Consider the following 19,587-nt stretch of genomic DNA (forward strand, 5'->3'; position numbering starts at 1 on the left):
AAGAATGAGGCGGGAACCGCGAACATTCAAACAAAAATTAATATATACCTAAAGACCGCGACAGCCCCTACTCGTGGACGACTGTCGCACACAAACAGAAACCAAAAACAAAATAAAGTCATGCCCGTGTATCACAGTCGCGGGACTCGTTTTACCGGTGAATATTGGATCCCACGGCTCTCACAATGTTTTACAGACAAGAGACCCGTGGTGGCACTGACTATTAATAGTCTTTGTATTAATGTCTCTTATTAATCTAGTGTCAGTGCGAGAGAAGCAAAAGTGAACCAAGAACATGCGAGAGAATCAAAAGTTTTGCGAACTACATAAATCTTTCCCTCTCTGCCTGCTGAACGTATTTTGTCTCACCCCAAATTTTTTCACTCCCTGACCTTTTTTTCAGCAATGAAACCTAACTTGTTTTTCACTGGCTCTTAGAAATATAGGAGTCTTTCACTACATTTCAGCCTTGCATGTCATGATTTTTAGACTATAATTGAAATTCCTTCAGAGGTGTGACATGAAATTTTCACATCTATTAGGAGTTAAGAAGAATAGAGTTTTAACTTAAAAATATTATAAAAGTATATATGGTTTCCACAGTCCCCTGTAATCAGTGTCAGTATATTAATACATTAGACTAAATGCAAGCAAACTTTTTAGAATCATTATTATCAAATATATGCTTTGTAAAACTAAATAGTGTGATCAGCATATATGGTTAATCAAAATAGTGTGATCAGATGGTTGTCTTTTCTGTACCCTTCTACATATTCAAAAGAACATATTCTGTTGTTCCAGCATTGTTTAATAGTAGTTGTTTGTATGTTTGTATTAACAGTTAAATGACATCGTCATTGCATTGTGATGTCTTACAGAGTGTTAAAATGCAGTGTCTCACATATACATTGTCATGTCCGATGTTGCATAACCATGGCGAGATCTTAGCTTGACCTCCATCATTTTGTTCATTTGCTGCTGAATAAAGAAAACAATCCATGGCCCAAAAAGCAACAATAGGAGCAATATAAACCAACACAGGCACAAATATTGAAATCAAATGACCCCATCCTCCAAGGAGGCCATCAAATACCCCTGAGAGGGCCAATCCCATGCCAGCATTGTTTTGTATCTCCTTCTGCAGATTATATAACTCTGTCATAGCTCTTGTGAAATTTCCATCTGGGTCAGTTTCCATGAGGATATACAAGCAACAACTCCCACTGATTATTGCACAGAGACCCCCCTGCTGGACTAGCAAATAATCTAAAGCAATTCGGTTTTGACTTGTCATTTTAGTGGTAGAATCTAGTTGTCGTCCCAATGCACTCAAGGCCTGATTGGTATAATAAATCATTCTTTCTTGGTTATAATATAGATAATTTATCCATTCAATTACATGTTTTTGTTTGGTGTAATCCATAATAAGATAGACTCAAACCCATTTGCAGTTTTATTTGCGAGCTTTAAATTCATCGGGGATACCTCTGGGCTGTCCTATAGCATCTATATATACCTTTGGGTCCTCAGGTATGGCTCTAGTAGCATGTTGTTTTATGTTGCCTCTCAAGATGGTATTTTCATTTGCCAGCCTTAAAACAGAAATACTTTCCTTCAGAGTTAGCCTTGCACATAATTCCGGGAAACCAGTAACATTCAGTCTTGTGAACTACTTCCAACCAGATAACATCACGTGCTTTTGGGGAGGTTCCATTAGCAAACCCGAATTGTTTAGTACAAATCTTTGGAGGACCAAGGAAATGTACCATAGACATGTATTTGAGTCACAGCACACTCGTATATCTCACTGACAAATAGGGCTGTGCAAAAAATCAAATGCGATTTTCATGCGCATCTCATCAGTAAAGACGCTCCTGAAATTAGTAGTATATTTCCAGCATGTGCGTTAAGATCAGGGTTGCCAGGTTTTCACAACAAATCCTGCCCAGTTGCTTCTCAAAACTAGTCCAAAACTAGCCCAATCGCGTTTCCAGGAGGTTCCCCGATAAAAATTGCATCCCGGGGTTAAAATATATGTTTTTTTGGCAGGGTTGCCTTGGTAAAATTCACTTTTTAGGGGCTAAATATCACGTTATTGGTATTGGGGTCACTTCAACCCGCGGACATGAAAAACAACCAGAGACTTGGCAACACTGCGAGCGGCATTTACTACACAGAGCCGTAGTCCACCGACAAGCTACACAAAATCACTTTCAAAATCGACAAAGAATCGCTTGCGATTTTAAAATCAATTTTGTGTAGATTGTCAGTGAATTACGGCTCTGTGTAGTAAATGCCAACCAGTGTTGCCAAGTCTGTGGTTGTTTTTCATGTTCACGGGTTGAAGCGACCCCAATACCAATAACGTGATATTTAGCCCTTAAAATGTGAATATTACCAAGGGAACCCTGCCAAAAACGTGTATTTTTATCGCCCGGAACGAAACGCGATTGGACTAGTTTTGAGAAGCAATTGGGAAGGTTTTGTTTAGAAAACCTGGCAATCCTGATTTGAACGCACGTGCTGGAGATACACTACTAATCACAGGAGCGTCTTTACTGAGGAGATGCACATGAAAATCGCATTCGACTTTTTGCACAGCCCTACTGACAAATGGTTGTTTGTTGCAATCGTATGTTGCAGCTCTTTGTAATGGCTTTCCCATGTGCATGGACTATTAATCAGCACCTTAGTACTTGGAGCTTTCTGGCATATGATGCACAGTTGTCGCTGTGTAATTCATGTATTGCCACCATGAATTTCCACTTGCTGTTATCAGTAGTGGATCGTGAATTGGGAAATGTGAACTTGCAATGCCCTGGGTACAGAACACTCCCCTCAGTAACCATATTTTCCTCAAAAGGGATGACCTGTCTCAGCAGGATTAATACGTTCCCATGCACCTGCAGACTGCCTGGTAGTCTACACAGTATGTCAAGGCCAAGTAGAGGCTGTGAGACTGGCCCCATACTGCAGCCAATACATCCATACCCTCAATGTTTATCATAATAGGTGTGTTTTTTCTCATCATAGCAACTCCATGCATAGCACTACCCACTCCGATATTCTCTCCTGTGTAACAGAAAATACCATAATATTTATTGTTACATTTACATTTTACATTTAGCAGACACTTTTATCCAAAGTGACTTACAGTGCATTCAGGCTAACATTGTTTTGCCTAACATGTGTTCCCCTGGGAATCGAACCCACAACCTTTGCGCTGCTAACGCAATGCTCTACCACTGAGCCACTGTATTGTTATCAGGTATTGCATTTATCTCACCCTGTGTCAATCACAAACTCAATTTTGAATCATCAGTCAAAGTTGTAGCATAAAACCCATCAGGATGGTGGTTAATAGTAAGGGATTCGTCATATTGATGCTTTGGCTTAAGATTTTTACCCTGTTGTGGGGTATCATTGTCACTTGCAGCCAGTTGGCACACAGTTGTCATTTCGAACTTAAGGTGACTATAAGCCTGTGACACAGAGTCAATAGTGATACCTTAACAAATGAGGGTCATCATAAGTGCCCTCCAACATTTTGAGAGTCTGACCTACACTCTTGTCTATTTCTTTCACCCACATCTGATACCAGGGGCTATCATTAGCATTTTGTGCCAGCAATCTGTCTGTCTCCAGTTCTGTCCTGGCCGTGCCACTATATTTCAGAATGGCAACCTTGAATCTGAGTGTGTAATTCTCTAGTTTTGCCTGGCCTCTGTTTTATTGATCCGATCTGCCCAAAATTAACGTTGTCTTTCCTCAGCTTCTTTAGAAATTCAGCAATGATAGTTGTGCCAGCCTTTTCTACTTTGACAGTTGTGCTTAGCATCTGAATGCTCCTTCAGATATTTGACCAATTGGTGCCTGTCTGCTTTTATCAAGACAAGTTTTAGCATCACTAACATTTCCTTAAAGGAGTATGAATACACATCAGCATATGCTTGTAGCTGTTCCATTGTCTCATATGGGTTCTCATAAGGTTTGAGAGATTTGGAGAGGTGAACTATTTGATCTGGCTGTAATGACTTGTATTTAAACATACTTGTGGTCATTTCTTCTCTCTTCCCCAATCCTTCTTCTGTGTCTCCCTGTGCATCATCTACCAGCCTTAACAATGCTTTCTTATTGCCTGAAGTAGGGCTGGACAATAATTCAATATCAATATGTATCGCGATAAAAAAAAATTCAATAACGGTGATATGGTTTTTAAACACATTTCCGATATTTCGATATACCAGTGATTCCCATACATTGATTTATTTGTGGCGTTTTGACTTCGTTGAATAAATATGATCACTGCACGTTTCAAAATCAAAACACGTCGCGGGTGTTTTATATGAATGTATCTCTGAAGGGAACCGACTGTTTTCAGAAAAGTTTCGATGGCATTTTAATTTTATCTGATAAAGAAGCGTTCATAGGCGGAGCTGCTTTAATTAATAGCCGTTACTGAGAAAGAAACCGCTGGGTCTACCACTCTCACAGCGCCTCCTGCTGGCAGACAATCAGTTTGCATTTAAGCCCCGGCTCCAGCAACATGCAATTTTTTTTTTTTTTTCCTGCAGCAACTCAAGAGCACTCTTCATACTCTTTGAATACTGACTAAAGCACATTTGTTTCAATCTATATCCAACTTACTGCAAAAACAGTTAAATTTTGAAATATTTTTACTATTTAAAATAACTTTTATTTTAAAATGTAGTTTATTCCTGTGATCAAAGCTGAATTTTCAGCATCATTAAAGGTGCCATGTGTAAAAATTGAGGTAAAAATATCCAAAAAATGACCTACACGCATCAAAAGAATGAGAAGAAATAAGGGCGATGATGTCATTAAAAAAATGTCAAGTTATAGTGCTGTCAGAGATAATCCCCCTTAATTAGCATTAGTCATTACTAGGCCACGCCCGACAGGTGTCGTAATACCAGTTTTCGGCCATGGGAGGCGGTATATGCGGGCAACATAACCACCAGCCAACCTGCAAATACACGAATAACTCGCACGGCTTGTGGGCGTACTTGAACCTGATGTCAATCGTGTGGAAGGTACAGCCCACTACTTCATTTCAGTTCAGGGAAGAGAGCGGAAGGATTGCTGAAGCCCTTGGCAAGAGACACCTACCACCACCCACCCGCTACAGGGACACAACCCGCGCTCGGAATCACAAATCAAATCCGATGCGCATCTCAATCAGAAAAGAGCCGAAACAGAGTAAACATCGGCAACCCTGCTTTTCCATCGCTTGGAGACAACTGATGGACTTGAAAGAAATGAGATTCGACTCCGAACTTGCAACATTTCTTTTTGGATTGGTAAGTAAGATGCTGTTAGTATTTTCGCTAGAAAGTTTGTTTTTATATTTTTGGCGTATTTTTTTCGGGAATGTATAACATAGAAATTGTATCGAAGGCTGTTCGATAAACGTGCTAATGTTAGCGATGGCTAACCGTAGGCTGCGTTTGATAATTAGCTAGCTATAACTTACCCACAGATCCGATCCGGTTTTCCCCCTGTTATCTACCAAAGCCCGTCTCTACCAAGCTGATGCTAAATGTAACATTACCTAGAAGCTTGAAATGTCTTCGATGATAAATGAACCCAAGAGAGAGAGAAGAGAGCGCCCCGGCCGCGCGCGCACTCACTCACTATATTCAGAGCGTTCAATGCGTTTTTTGAACAGCGTTGTGAAAAGAGTCAATTGCGTGTGGCTCACGGTGAATGCTTGAGAGTTGGCAGCTCTGTTTACGTTGGTTGGCGCTAGCTTGGTCAACATCAGATGTCTCATGTTGACAGAATGCTGTCTGTCCAAATTAATTTAATTCAAATAATGTGTATATACAACTCAAAACGTATATGAACATATTCACTGGTAAAGGTGAAGGGGAGTAGCTTGAAGATGTCATGTTTCAAAATCACTTGACATCACCCAACGTTCCTCTGGAGGCACAAACGTCCTCTTAGGCTTCGGCTATGGCTCTAGGGGTTTTTGTGAAGGTAGGGGCGGAGCATAGAGACTATGCCGTTTTCTCGTTTGTTACTCTAGAGTAGACCAATTCACTTTATTGAGGCATACTGCCCCCATCTGATATGGAATGTGGAGTATGACTTGATTTTTTTTAGCCAGACATTACACATGGCTCCTTTAACCAAGTCTTGACATGATCTTCAGAAATCATTCTATTATGCTGATTTGCTAATTTTCAATATTTAAGAGAGTTGAGTATTTTTTTTCAGGATTCTTTGATGAATAGAAAGATCCAAAGATCAGCATTTATCTGCTGAAACATAAAGCTTTTGTAACATTACATTTTGATTACATTTGATTTGATTACACTATTCCATTCAAAAGCTTTGAGTCAGCATGATTTCTTTCTTTCTTTTTTTGGAAAGAAATTATAGAAATTTTTATTTAGCAGAGATGCTTTAAATTGATCAAAAGTGATGATAAAGACATTTATAAAGTTACAAAATATTTCTATTTCAAATAAATATTCTTCTTCTGAACTTTCTATTCATCAAGAAACCTGAAAAAAATTCTACTCAGTTATTTTTGAGCAGCAAATCTGAATATAAGAATGATTTCTGAAGGATCATGTAATCAGAGTAATGATGCTAAATATATAGCTTTGAAATCACAGGAAAATTATATTTTAAAATATTTCCAAATATAAAACTGTTATTTTAAATAGTAAAAATATTTCAAAATGTTACTTTTCTTGCTGTATTTTGGATCAAATAAATGCAGGCTTGGTGAGCAGAAGCTAATCCTTTAAAAACATTAAAAATCTTACTGTTCAAAAGCTTTTGACTGGTAGTATTATTAGCCTATAGTTTTGAAGTTAAAGATATTAATTTTAATTAGGTGATTCTGTAGAAATGATTTTTTGACAGTGATTTCACTTTATTGTTTGTATGAAGGCTAAATACAAAAAATAATGTTTTTTTTTTTTTTTTTTTTTTCAAAAATATTTAAATGGTTTAAATGAGGTGTCAGACTTGGCAAATTCATTTTTCATAAATTGATCTATACACAGACATCTGTTGTGGGCGTTCTTGGCAGTTTTTACGAGGCTTTTTATAGTGTTCATATCGATATCGGAATTATATCGTATCGACCGAAATTAAGAAATATATCGTGATATAAATTTTGGCCATATCGTCCAGCCCTAGCCTGAAGGATCTATTGATCGCACAGCCCACTCAGAAAAGTCTTCCTCTGTAGAGGAACTAGAATTCAGTGTCTTTGACTGAATTGATCTGTTCCTCCCAAAAAGGAGAAACCCACTCAAGAAACTCAAGCCTGGAATCATTTGAGTGGAGGCTTTTGGAATTATGGTTTGAAGCGTGAGCTGTTTCTTTATTTACTTCAGCCTTTTGCATTTCCACACCTTTGCGATTTCTCAGTTGCTCTGAAAAGCTGCAAAAAGCTACTGATCCGCAAACAATTACCCTATCATGAGCTTCTTCAAACTCTTTCTTTTGTTGCCTGTCCATGATGTCCCTCAATTGTCTGCTCTTCAAAATCAGAATATGCACAACCTCATCTGAGCATTTCTTTTTCATGGTTTCTGTGACTTTCACAAGTTCATCAACCGTCCAAGTTTGCCCATAATCTATTTTGAACCGCTTTAACAGCTTCTCCTCATGTTTCTTAATGTTTAAACTCTTGTCAAGATGTTGTAAACATTTCAAAAGCACATTTTGCACTTGACAATAATCAGATTCCTCCACCCCAGCCTTTAACCCTTCCATTGTTTTTGATGTCTAATTCAGCCTCAAAGCAGCAGCAAATGGTTATACTCACTCACTGGCAGCACATCCAGAGAGTTGAGCTAAAGTCTCCTGTTCCTTTAGCCTCTGGAGGCAGCTTTTTCTTTGTCTTCCTAGGGTTCAAACAGCCAACGACACTGGTCTGAACATCAAGACACGATGATCAGCATCACCTCTAGTCCGTCCTGGCCCCTTCTTCCTCTGCTTTGAATATTGGCTGAAACTCTGTGCAGACGATGAAGATGTCTTTTATCAATGTTGCTTAGTAGTTAAGTGTCAAATGAGAAGTTGCCAGAACAGAAATAACAATCTTCTCTGCCTGCTCAGGCACTGGCATACATCCCATGTGCACTGGCTGTGTATTTGTTTATAAGTTCTTAACAGAAGCATAGGAGGGAGCTCGGCCTTGGGAAGCATGGGAACTATGCTTATTTGTAACTCCTTTAACCCTTAAAAGGGAAAGACCATACAAAGATATCAGGAAATTAATGTATTCCTATTTTCCTTCTTTTTAGGGCACAAATAATAAAATTTCATGTTTTATTTTTTTTTCAACAAAATATGACTTTATTTTTTATTGCAATGTTTGTATCCCCCAGGATACGGCATACTTTTGGGTGTATAAATTAAGTGAAAAAAAAGACTGCTTGTTTGGCAATGCGTATTACAGCATGTTAGCATTTAAATTGTAATTTCTTAACATTTTAAACATTTTAAAACATGTATTTTCTCCATTCAAGATCTTGGAGAGAGTGGGGCACAAAAAAAAAAAAAAAAACACTTTTTGACTTTCTCAGTTTGTGTACATCCACATGGGGTTCTGAATATAATTTTTTTCATCCACAGTAATTTTACACTTGTCTAGTACAAATATGTTGCGTTGTTTCAGAATTACAGTGTATACGTTTTTCTTTATTTACCCTCAAAAAATGGAAGTGAAATGTGATGACACGCCCCGTAGGTGGGATACATGACCATATGACAGCTTGAAATATTGTCTGATAGAATGGAAAAAAAATATACATGACAAACTAAAATATTTTGTTAATAAAATAATATATATATATATATATATATTATATATATATATAAATATAATATATATATATATATATATATTTTTTTTTTTTTTTTTCCAAAAAAAATAATGCCATTTAAGAATTAAAAATAATCTGATTTTAGAGTTTGACAATGAGCACATTGTAACCAATGCTTGGGACGGCCCACATAAACAAGCAAAAATGCTTTACATGTCTTGAAATAATAATTTCTGAACATTAAACATTGACTGTCAGTCTTTGTTCACCCGTTTCTCGTTGTTTCTCATTAAAATTCATTAAAGTAAATAGTGTAAATGTGCCACATCTGCGCAACTGGAATTTAAAACTGGTTAGTGTTTTCTGCTAGTTATCAACCGTTTCTCGTTGTTTCTCATTAAAATTCATTAAAGTTTATCTGAACTGATAAATAACAGATTGGAGATAAAAAATAATAGCAGTTTTGTCTAATTTTAAATGATTAAAAAATAAACTGAGATGAAAAATTAACTTATTATATTATTTAGATTTTTCTATATAATGTTGATATGGTAACTAATAAATACTGTACATTTTATCATGCTAGCATGTGTAGAAATATTTCAACCACGTGTATTACTTTGTGCCCCGCGCTCCCCTAGATTAGTTTGTTTCTTCATCAGAACAGAGTTGGAGAAATGTATCATTTCTCCAGTGAAAAAGTAGTTTTGTCTGAATCCAGAGAGAAATATGCACAGATCAAGCACTGTTTACAACACGAAAAACAGTCCAAAACAAATATGTTGGTGGATTTTAGTGTGAGAGGACAATCTGTTTGTTTGAACAGCCCATCATTACATTGGCTGAACCAGTGACTTAAACTGGGTTTGAAATTAGCTGTTTGTTCAAAAAAAAAAATCATTTTGTGCCACTTTCCCACTTCTGACCGTTAATTATGGAAGCCTGTTTCTGCCACTGAATAAAAAATAAAAAAGGTAATTGTAACTTCTTCTTCTTCTCACAATTCTGACTTTTTCCTCAGAATTACATTATATTAACTCACAATTGTGAGAAATAAAGCCATAATTGCAAGATAAAAAGTCCCAGTTACCTTTTAATTTTTATTCAGTGGCAGTTTTCATAATTATTGCCCTCACATTACTCTTGAAAATTAATATGCTGACATATTTTCCAGTCCTCGGAATTTAAATACAACAAACCACTATACAGTCATGCCCAAAAATGAGGGCACCCTTTGTAAATATGATCAAAGAAGGCTGTGAAAATTAATCTGCATCGTTAAAGAATTCACAAAAATCTAAACTTTCATTGGATAATAAGAATTTAAAATGGGGGGAAATATCATTATGAAATAAATGTTTTTCTCTAATACACGTTGGACACAATTAAGGATACCCCTAGAAATTCTTATGAGTAAAATAACTCTGAAGTATATTCCCATTCATATTCACAATTTTGAGTACTCCAGGGTGATTATGAACATGAAATTATCCAGCCATTCATTCCTGTTTCACAGAAATATAAATAGGGGGGAAAACAAAGCCCAAATGCCCTTAATCATCCATCACAATGATCCATCACAAAAACCAAAGAACATAATTGCCACAAAAGATAATTGAGCTTCACAAATTAGTGCAGTGGCTATAAGAAAAGAGCTAGAGCAGTGAAAATTCCCATTTCCACCATCAGGGCAATAATTAAGAATTTCCAATCAACATAAAATGTTACGAAACTGCCTGGAAGAGGACATGTGTCTATATCGTCCTAATGTGTGGTGAGAAGGAGAGTTTGAGTAGCTAAAGACTCTCCAAAGACCACAGCTGGAGAATTGCAGAAAATAGTTGAGTCTTGGGGTCAGAAAACCTTAAAAGAATTGTCAAACAGCACCTACATCAACACATGTTGTTTGGGAGGGTTTCAAGAAAAATTCTCCTAGCTCATCCAAAAACAAAACTCCAGCATATTCAGTTATCAGACACGACTGGAACTTCAAATGGGACTGGCTTCTATGATCAGATGAAACTAAAAAATTAGCTTTTTAGCAGCAAACACTCAAGATGGGTTTGGTGAAAACAGGGATAAAAAGTACCTCATGGTACAATGGATATAATGCTGTATTTTTGTTGTTGTGGGCCTATATTTCTGCTGGAGGTCCTGGACATCTTGTTTAGACACATGGCATCATGGATTCTATCAAATACCAACAGATAAAAAATAAAAAGTGACTGACTCTGTTAGAAATCTTATAATGGGCCATGTTTGGATCATCCAACCGTACAATAATCCAAACACAAACCTCAAAAACAACACAAAAATGGGTCACTAAGCTCAAAACCAAGCTTCCTCTGACCTGAACCCTACAGAAAATGAGAGGAGTGAAGCTGGGAATCTAAAGGGTCTGGAGTGATTCTGGATGAAGGAATGGTCTCTGATCTCTTGTCAGGTGTTATCTAACCTCATCAGGCATTATAGGAGAACATTTAGAGCTGTTAAACTGGCAAATGGAGGTTTCATAAAGTATTGAATAAAAGGGTGTCCTTAATTGTGGCCAATGTGTATTAGAGAAAAACATTTATTTCTTAATGATGCTTCCCCCCATTTTAAATTCTTATTATCCAATGAAAGGTTAGATTTTTGTGATTTTTTTTTTTAAATAAAAGATCAAAAGGATTAACAATGCAGATGAATTTTCACAACCTTCAACCTTTGATCATATTTACCAAGGGTGCCCTTATTTTTGGGCATGACTGTATCTAGAGAAGACAAAGAAATGGACAGCTGAATGTGCAATCCAGAAGAACAAGGTAGGATTCATGCTTTTCAGGACTGTCATATATTTAAACTGTAGCAATGGCAAAGTCCAACAGTTCAAAGGCTGACATTACACTCATCAGACACTGAAGGGAGCCAGTGTTCTTTCATTGCTTCAGTCTGACGGCACTGTTTCTCTTCTCTCTTTTGTTTGAAGGGTTGTGTGGAGACAGAAGAAAAGACTCTTGAGATTAAAAATAAGAAAACTGCCCACAAGAGAGAGGATCTTACGGCACAGGAGAATTTAGAGCACACCAAGAAAACATGCATGCAGTAGGCTTATATTTTACAAATGACTGATTTTTAGTTTATTATACAAATAATTTCTGTTTTTGTTGTTGTTTTTGTTCTGTTTCTTGTTTACAGCTGGTTATATGAATGTAATAAAATATATTTAAAATGACCCTACATTTGTTCATTAGTCTTCAAGACATACATTTAATAGCGCCTTTCAATGCAAAAATGTTTCTTAATACACATTTAATATTTAATGAATAAAAGTATATTAAAAGGTATTCCATACTAGATCAGAGGTAGTTAAATTGTATAATATAATAGGTAGCTTACTTTACAATCTGTGAAAGATCTCAACCACGCTTTATGACAAACCAATCAAATCACTCATATTCATGTTTTGTTGACTTGTGGTTTTATTTTGACACAATGTAAACATGTAAAACCTGATGAGTTTTTATTGAGATCTAACTTAAAAGCTAAACTTACGCTATAAACGAACTACACCATGGTCACTTGCCTTCATCGTCACCACCACCATTCTTCCCACAACTTTTTCAAACTTGTTTTTAGAAACGTGTTCTGTGAAAAGGATTTACTCTGTATATGAATTTTAATCCATGCTTGCCTACATGAACCTTTTCATATAAACGGGAATAAATACAAAACTAGAGCCAACCTAAAACTAAAATGAGACATTAGTAATAAATAGTATAGTGAATAAATAAATAAAAAAAAATCTAAATAAGGTGCATTAAAAGTCAATAAATCCTTGTTAAATATGAATATTTTAATAAAAAAAAAAACGTCTACATGTTCTATTCAATAAAATTGTAGTGCATTTAAGCTATTACATAACAGCAAAGTGAGTGCATTTTTTTTGGCTATGGTAAGATTAAACTTATTTTAGTAAATAAAGTACCACATTTCAGCTATAATTTTGTTAGGGTGGGTACACAAAATGAAATTTTATCCTTGCTTCTAGAAGGTTCATGTGGCTACAAGCATTTAATTTTAACATGGCTTAAGCACTATGCATCGTTAAAGTTTCACTTTCACCATGACTAATCCCGTAAATGTGTTGTTTACATGGAATAATTATATGCGTTTACCTTCTGGTACAAACCCAGAGTCACCTTTTCAGTAGGAAAGCGATATAACAAGCATCTTCCATCTGAAGACTTTGGGGCAAAGCAAAAAAACATTGTCGAACAACAATATAAAACGCGGGACACTATTAATTGGTTATTCTATAATTAATTGTACGATAATACTACAATTGGAAAGTACTGCAAATTGATAAACTGTTTGACGTGATTATGTTTAATGTCTCAGACAGTGCCTGTAATCCCATTTAGCAACTTGTTAGCAACCGTCTTTTTTAAAAAATGTAACAGCTTCACGAGTGGGGTGTGTTTTAAATCATAGAATGAAACTTGAAAGTATCTTGAGCTTGCCACAGACCTTATTTTAGGGGATTTAATCAAAGTCCCATTTAAAAAACCCATTGACTCTGGGACGATGGAAGTGCTAAAATGCTAACTCGCTTTCAAGTTTTTGCCTACAAAGTAGGGCTGCACGATTAATCAGAATTAAATTGAAAAGGTGATAAATTGCGATTAGGCAGAAGCTGCGATTGTCATGTGCACCTTTCAGTAAAGTACAGTTCTGTGATCAGCAGCAAAGAATACCCAACACATGTCACTCGTATAGTTTTGAATGGGGAAAAATGCAACTCTCAATATGGCCGCTCAATCGCAGGAAGCCCTGCCTTCTGAATGAAAGAGCCAATCGCTAATCAGAAAAGTCAGTGCATCACTGCAGCTGCTGTCAGAAGCGTCCCGGTTGCTATAGAAACAGTCAGCATTCTGAGACGTGCGCTCAGGACTGTGCATGCGCACTGGCTGATCTAGCCTGAAAAATAAGCTTTTATTATAACGCTGTTTAAGCAAAAGAAACTACATTTATGACACGGTGTTGTCAGATTTCATTGGTGATTTTGAATATGAAATTTAATTGTAAGCTTAGTGAACAGTTTGGAAGAATTGAATGTTTCCCCATTCAAAGTGATAGAAGCTGCACTTGCATGCCCAAGAGGCGTTTCAAAGATGGCTGCCGAGTGACATGACTTGCCTTATATTCCCCATTCAAAGTGATAGAAGCTGCACTTGCATGCGCCAGAGGGGTGCTCTCCTTAAATGAAACTCTGAATACGCCTCGCAGAAAAAACCCATGATAAATCCCTATTCAGTTGGTGAAAAGAGAGAAGATCTAACTCGCCGTTCATTAAGTCCAAGTTGACTCTTTAAACTGTTACACGACTATGGTACACATGTGGATAATCTGAGTTCCGCGAACTATAAACAGAGTTAATATAATAAAGGATTTTGCTATAATGCGGAATGCTATTCAACAGACGCGTTTGTTCACTGCTTAGCACCAAAGAATACAATGAAATATGTTGTGTGCTTGTCTGTTTATCAAGCCACTGCTAATCTCTCAGAAGGGGTTTTATTCGTTGGCACTAATCTGCTGACATTTTGGAGTGAGCTCTTGAAGTACGAAAACCTTACGATTTATGTTAGGTGTATTTTTTTCAATGCTTTCAAATGGATAAGTATTTACTACACAGAGCCGTAGTTCACTGCAAGCTATGCAAGGCTTTCAAAAAGCGCAAGAATTACTGTCATAATCGCCATCAAATTGTCTGCGATTATGAACCTAAGAAATGTTTTTTTTTGTTGTAGCTTGTCGTTGAACTACGGCTTTGTGTAGTAAATGCTGCTCCACCTGAAAGCATGTGCTGTATAATATTGTGTCTCTTGGTAACACTGCAACTTGCTCTACTCTTGTTAATACAAAGACATCTGCTCTTCTGCCTGCTCCTGTGATACCATCTGTCCACCGTTTTTGGAGAGTTAAGACCCAGCGAATTTGTCTCAACGTTAATCACAATGTTTACATTCACCGCCATTTTGGAGAGTACCCCAGAATGTAATCAATGTAATCAGCATTTTTTACGTTCAAAATGGCGGAAGACGGTAACTCAGGCAGAAGAACTGCTGAATAAATTATGTTATTATTGTTTTCTTTGCACATAAAAAGTATTCTATTAGCTTCGTAAATTAACGGTTGAACCACTGATGCCACATGGACTATTTTACTGAAGTTCTTGCTACGTTTCTGTGCGTTGATCGTGGTAATATCGTTGCTGTCTATGGAGGGTCAGATAGCTCTCAGGTTCCAGACCACTGATGCCACATGGACTATTTTACTGAAGTTCTCTCGATTTTAATGCCAGATATCTCGATATCGATACAATTACGGCCCGCCCCCTCCCCGCTCCCCCCTTTCCCCACCCGTCTCGGGGTACAATAGGCAGCTGGGGGGGTGGGGGGGGGTGGGGGGGTTTGTTCGTTGTTTTTGTTTTCCGTTGTATATATATATAAATACCGAGATCTGAATTAAAATGTCATGTTTGAACTTAAGCCTACATTCAAAAATTTTGTGTCCAGAAATTTATTGTTTTTAAGCCTTTTGCACGTACAATCACACAGGTGTAATCAGTCTAGGCTGGTCCCTGGAGCGTACGATCAAGTGCATCACATGATCAACTGCTAAATTTTTTTCAAAATGTTGAATTTAGCCAGAGCTACAGGCGCGCTCAGAACTGTCATAATATCACAACTTTTCAGTGTTTTCAGACCACATACTGTTTATTTTAGGTTTCAAAACATCGGCTAAATTCACATAAGTACGAAAAAAAAACAATACATTTAGAGTTTGTAAACATACACACTGATGTCTATGGAAGAGGTAATAATAATCCTTTCCATTATAATTCGACACGTTTTATTCATATCAGATACACATTGTGTAAGTAACTTAACTTCAATTTTTTACTTTTATTCTTGTCCCAGTTGAACCAGCCACTTACTTTTAAGTATTTCGGGGAGAAGTGGATGAAATTCACGTGTTGTGTAACTAAGTCATAGAGGTTGTAAATCCAACAGATCCGATTCTCTGAACTACGTCGTGACGGCACAAACTAACACGGCGGCGCCCATCGCGCATACAGCTCAACTAACGCGATCGTTATAAAAGGGAAATATTTAAACAACAAAATATTGTCCACTTGCATGTATTGGACAATCGGAATATCAGATGTTCATGCCATAGCTAACACATTTGTGAATATTCTAAATAATAAAGGAAATTTTACATAAAAGCAAATGTCAATCATTCATTCAGCTTTGTTGCTGCTGCGGTGTGTCACGTGACAAGCAATGACGCGTCACCATGGAAACGCCGCCCCCCTCTCACAATATATGGTTCCCACGTCCCTGGTAGTGTGTAAATTATGCTGTATTGTTTAGCTTTGTGCATTAAAAAGCACTCTATTAAACTTGAAATTCTATATCGTCTATATGCCACATGTTGCTTTTTTTCGATAGTAATATCTTGAAAGTTCATGTGCTAGATATAGTAACGATAACGATATATCGTCTGTCTATGGAGGGTCAGATAGCTCTCAGGTTCCAGGTCCAAGGTCTTACAGGTTTGGAACGACATGAGGGTGAGTAATTAATGACAGAATTTTCATTTTTGGGTGAACTAACCCTTTAAGTGAGTGGACTTTACTGTCTTATATCACTGTGGATAGCTGTGAATTTGTTGCTGCCAAAAAGCAGTGGCAGAGCGTGGGAAAGAAACATAAGACATTCAAATTATTAAACATCAGTGTACAGTCATTTTGGTTTTGAAACTGATGTCTTTAGCATTATAAGAATTAAGTTTCAGTTGTTTTGGTGATTATATAGGGGACATTTTTGGGGAGCCTGATACCACTGGCAAAATGTAAAATTATGGTAGATTTTATAAATAGTAAAATATGTTCCATGTATTTGAGGTAGGTACATTACCTCAGAGGGAGCCTTTAGAATATATTACTGTATGTATTATTATATTATAACTGTAAATCAATGGATTGACTCCTACGTTTTTACACAGTGTGTGTAATTTTTACACGGTCCCTTATTGTGGCAAAGGCAAGCGTTAGCGCGTCGGAGCAGACATTATACTGCTGCTACAATAAGTGTTGCATGGTTTTGACTAGACGTTTATGTTCAGTGTACATGTATTATAGTTATATAATCATAAACGTAAGTGTGCTGTTGCAATCTGTTGTAAGACTGTCGCTCCTAGTTAGCACGACCAGCTGAAAGTGTATATCGAAACTAAGTCATGCTAAAACCTTGAACCCACTTATATTAAAAGGTAGGCCTGCCTACACCGAATAAAAAATAGCATCTGGACCTTGCCTTTTCCATAGTCCAACATCTGCCACTGCTAGGTACGCAGTTATGAATTTAACGCCTATTTTTCTGTATTGAATAGAAATTGACGTATTAAATAGAAATTTTGAACGCACTTCTGTCAGTTCTTCTAAGGCTAAACTTAAGTCTTTTGTGAATTGAACTAACTTTAATTTCTGTCCGTAGTTTTATTTATAATAGTTCCTTTTCTTGGCTTAGGTCAGTTAATATTTTGGTGTTTGTTTGATTCTTAATTCAATTACTTTGGAATGTTCTTAAAGTTTTTGTTTTGTTGTGTGCATAGAAATGCTGGCTAACAAAGTGGGCAAACAGCTGGGTCACCCCACGTATTCTTTAACTGGATGGTTGGTGACCAAGTTCTTTAAATGGCAAAATCAGATTTTGGAGGAGAATGCAGTGAAACTGTGCAACATACAACCAAACGACACGGTGCTGGAGCTCGGTCACGGGCCGGGCTTCGGTCTGCAGGCGGCGGCGCAGCTCCTCACGGCTCCGGAGGGGAAACTGCTCGGTGTGGATTACTCTCAGTACATGCATGAGATGGCCAGTAAGCACATGAAGGAGCAGATCTCCAGAGGGAAGGCTGTGTTGTATTGCAGTGATTTGGTGGCCATGCCGATCGAGGAAAGCACGGTTGACAAGGTGTTTCACTGCAACTGTTATTACTTCTGGCCGGATCTGAAAGCAGGAGCGCGAGCGATTCACAGAGTGATGAAACCAGGTGAGATCTCGAGAACTTGAGGGATTCAATAAAGTCTCTAACCAATATCAAGAAACCTTCAAAAGGCATAAGTCTAAAAATGCATAAGTCAATATGAAGAATCTTTTAAGCACCTTTATTTTTATGAGTGTATAGCAATAAATTCACATTATTCTTAAGGGATATTTGGCCATTTTAACCTAAATGTAGGCTCTCACTGTGGGCACAATAAAAATATTAGGCCTATCTGTGGTTGATATAGATGTGATGTATTGTCTAGTTGCAATTGCAATTGTAGTGAACACAATGATGGTACTGTGTTTTTAATCATAAAATTATGTAAAATAACTGTTGTAGTACTGCAAAACTATTCACTTTTTACCACAACAAGAATAGCAATGTACAGTGAGAGAATTGCAAGATTTGCTAGTCATTGCTTTTATAAATAATTGCAACCACATTTTTATTATTATGTCAAATATGTTGACATGCAAATTCAAATATATTTCTATAATTTTTTTTATTCTGCATTTACATTGATTGAACATCTCTTCAACTTAGGGTGCTTTTCATTGCATGAGAAAATGGAAAATGGCGCGAGAGTGTAAGAAAAGTGTCAATTGCATGAGATTCACTCTGATTGAATTCACTCTGAGTTGGCAGCCGTGTACAAAGTTAGTTTTCTAAAGCAATTTACTTTATACATTTACAGCAGAATCAGAGTGCAGGCAGTTTAGGCTTAAAATTAACAAGAATATAATCAATAATCGAATTACAAAATTATAGTAGCCTATCTGAAAAATTTTGTTAGCTCATGCTAACTGGCTAGCTAACTAGCTACCGATGCTGACTTGAAGTAATTTTTAAATATAAAGTCTAAATATTTTTATTCAACCAACTAGTTATAATACATTTGATGGAAAAACAAAGGATTTAATGTTCAGAACAGAATAACTACAGAAATTGCCCATTGCACCCTGGGGGCATTTTACCCCACAGACTATGTTTGAGAAAAAATTGTCATTCTGAAAATATAAATATATTTTTCTTAAATAACACATACTCCCTATCTATATGCCCTGTCTGTTTTCTCTCAGCCACATCGCAGTGTAAGCTTCAAGGTGAAAACTTCTACATCACTCTTGTCTACGTAGTCTATAGTTACATTAAAAATCTGACTTTATCTTGTGCTTATTTTAGGAAAAACAGTCGGGAGGCATTTTCCCCCACTCTACCCCAACGTTCAAAACAATGTGCAAATTATTTGTATTTATTTTCTGTTTCTCAGGTGGAACTATGGTTACAGCTCTCAGGCTAGAAAGTGTTAAAAAAGCAGCCTCGAAGAACATGTTTAGCGGGGAGAGCTGGCGTCCTGAGGTCTACATGGAGGCACTGCAGTCCGTTGGATTCACAGATGTCCGAATGGAGAATAAAAGAGAGAAACTCATCACATTTCAAGCTATTTTTGCCACTGCTGTTAAATAAATACCTGTGAAATGTAATGTATGCCCTTCCACACTTTTATGATTGAATCTGAAGTAGATAAATCAAACAAGAGTAAATATTGCCAATGACATTATGCATTATATCTATATGAGGTGCAAACATTTCTCAAACAATAACAAAAATAGCTAACAAAACCATTGTTTTGACCAACATAATGTATTATGGAAAATTTAAACCACAAATT

General features: G+C 36.9%; 1 protein-coding gene across 4 annotated transcripts in view; it reads left to right on the top strand.

The window, feature by feature from the left end:
• The first annotated feature begins 16,904 nt into the window (after positions 1-16,904).
• Positions 16,905-19,587, top strand: part of zgc:194242 (uncharacterized protein LOC100005854 homolog) — a 2,722-nt gene continuing 39 nt past the window's right edge. The window contains exons 1-3 of one of the 4 annotated variants that reach the window (XM_019065557.2): positions 16,905-17,214; positions 17,481-17,918; positions 19,186-19,587. The exon at positions 19,186-19,587 is cut by the window's right edge and continues 39 nt beyond it. In XM_019065557.2, coding sequence (XP_018921102.1) covers positions 17,483-17,918; positions 19,186-19,382 — 633 coding nt within the window. In that variant the 5' untranslated portion in view covers positions 16,905-17,214; positions 17,481-17,482 and the 3' untranslated portion in view covers positions 19,383-19,587. Of the gene's footprint in view, positions 17,215-17,238; positions 17,396-17,480; positions 17,919-19,185 lie in introns of those variants that run through there. The other 3 variants (XM_019065556.2, XM_019065559.2, XM_019065558.2) reach the window with 3 other exon arrangements.

This window comes from Cyprinus carpio, chromosome B23 (genome assembly GCF_018340385.1).
Source record: "Cyprinus carpio isolate SPL01 chromosome B23, ASM1834038v1, whole genome shotgun sequence".
Lineage (NCBI taxonomy): Eukaryota > Metazoa > Chordata > Actinopteri > Cypriniformes > Cyprinidae > Cyprinus > Cyprinus carpio.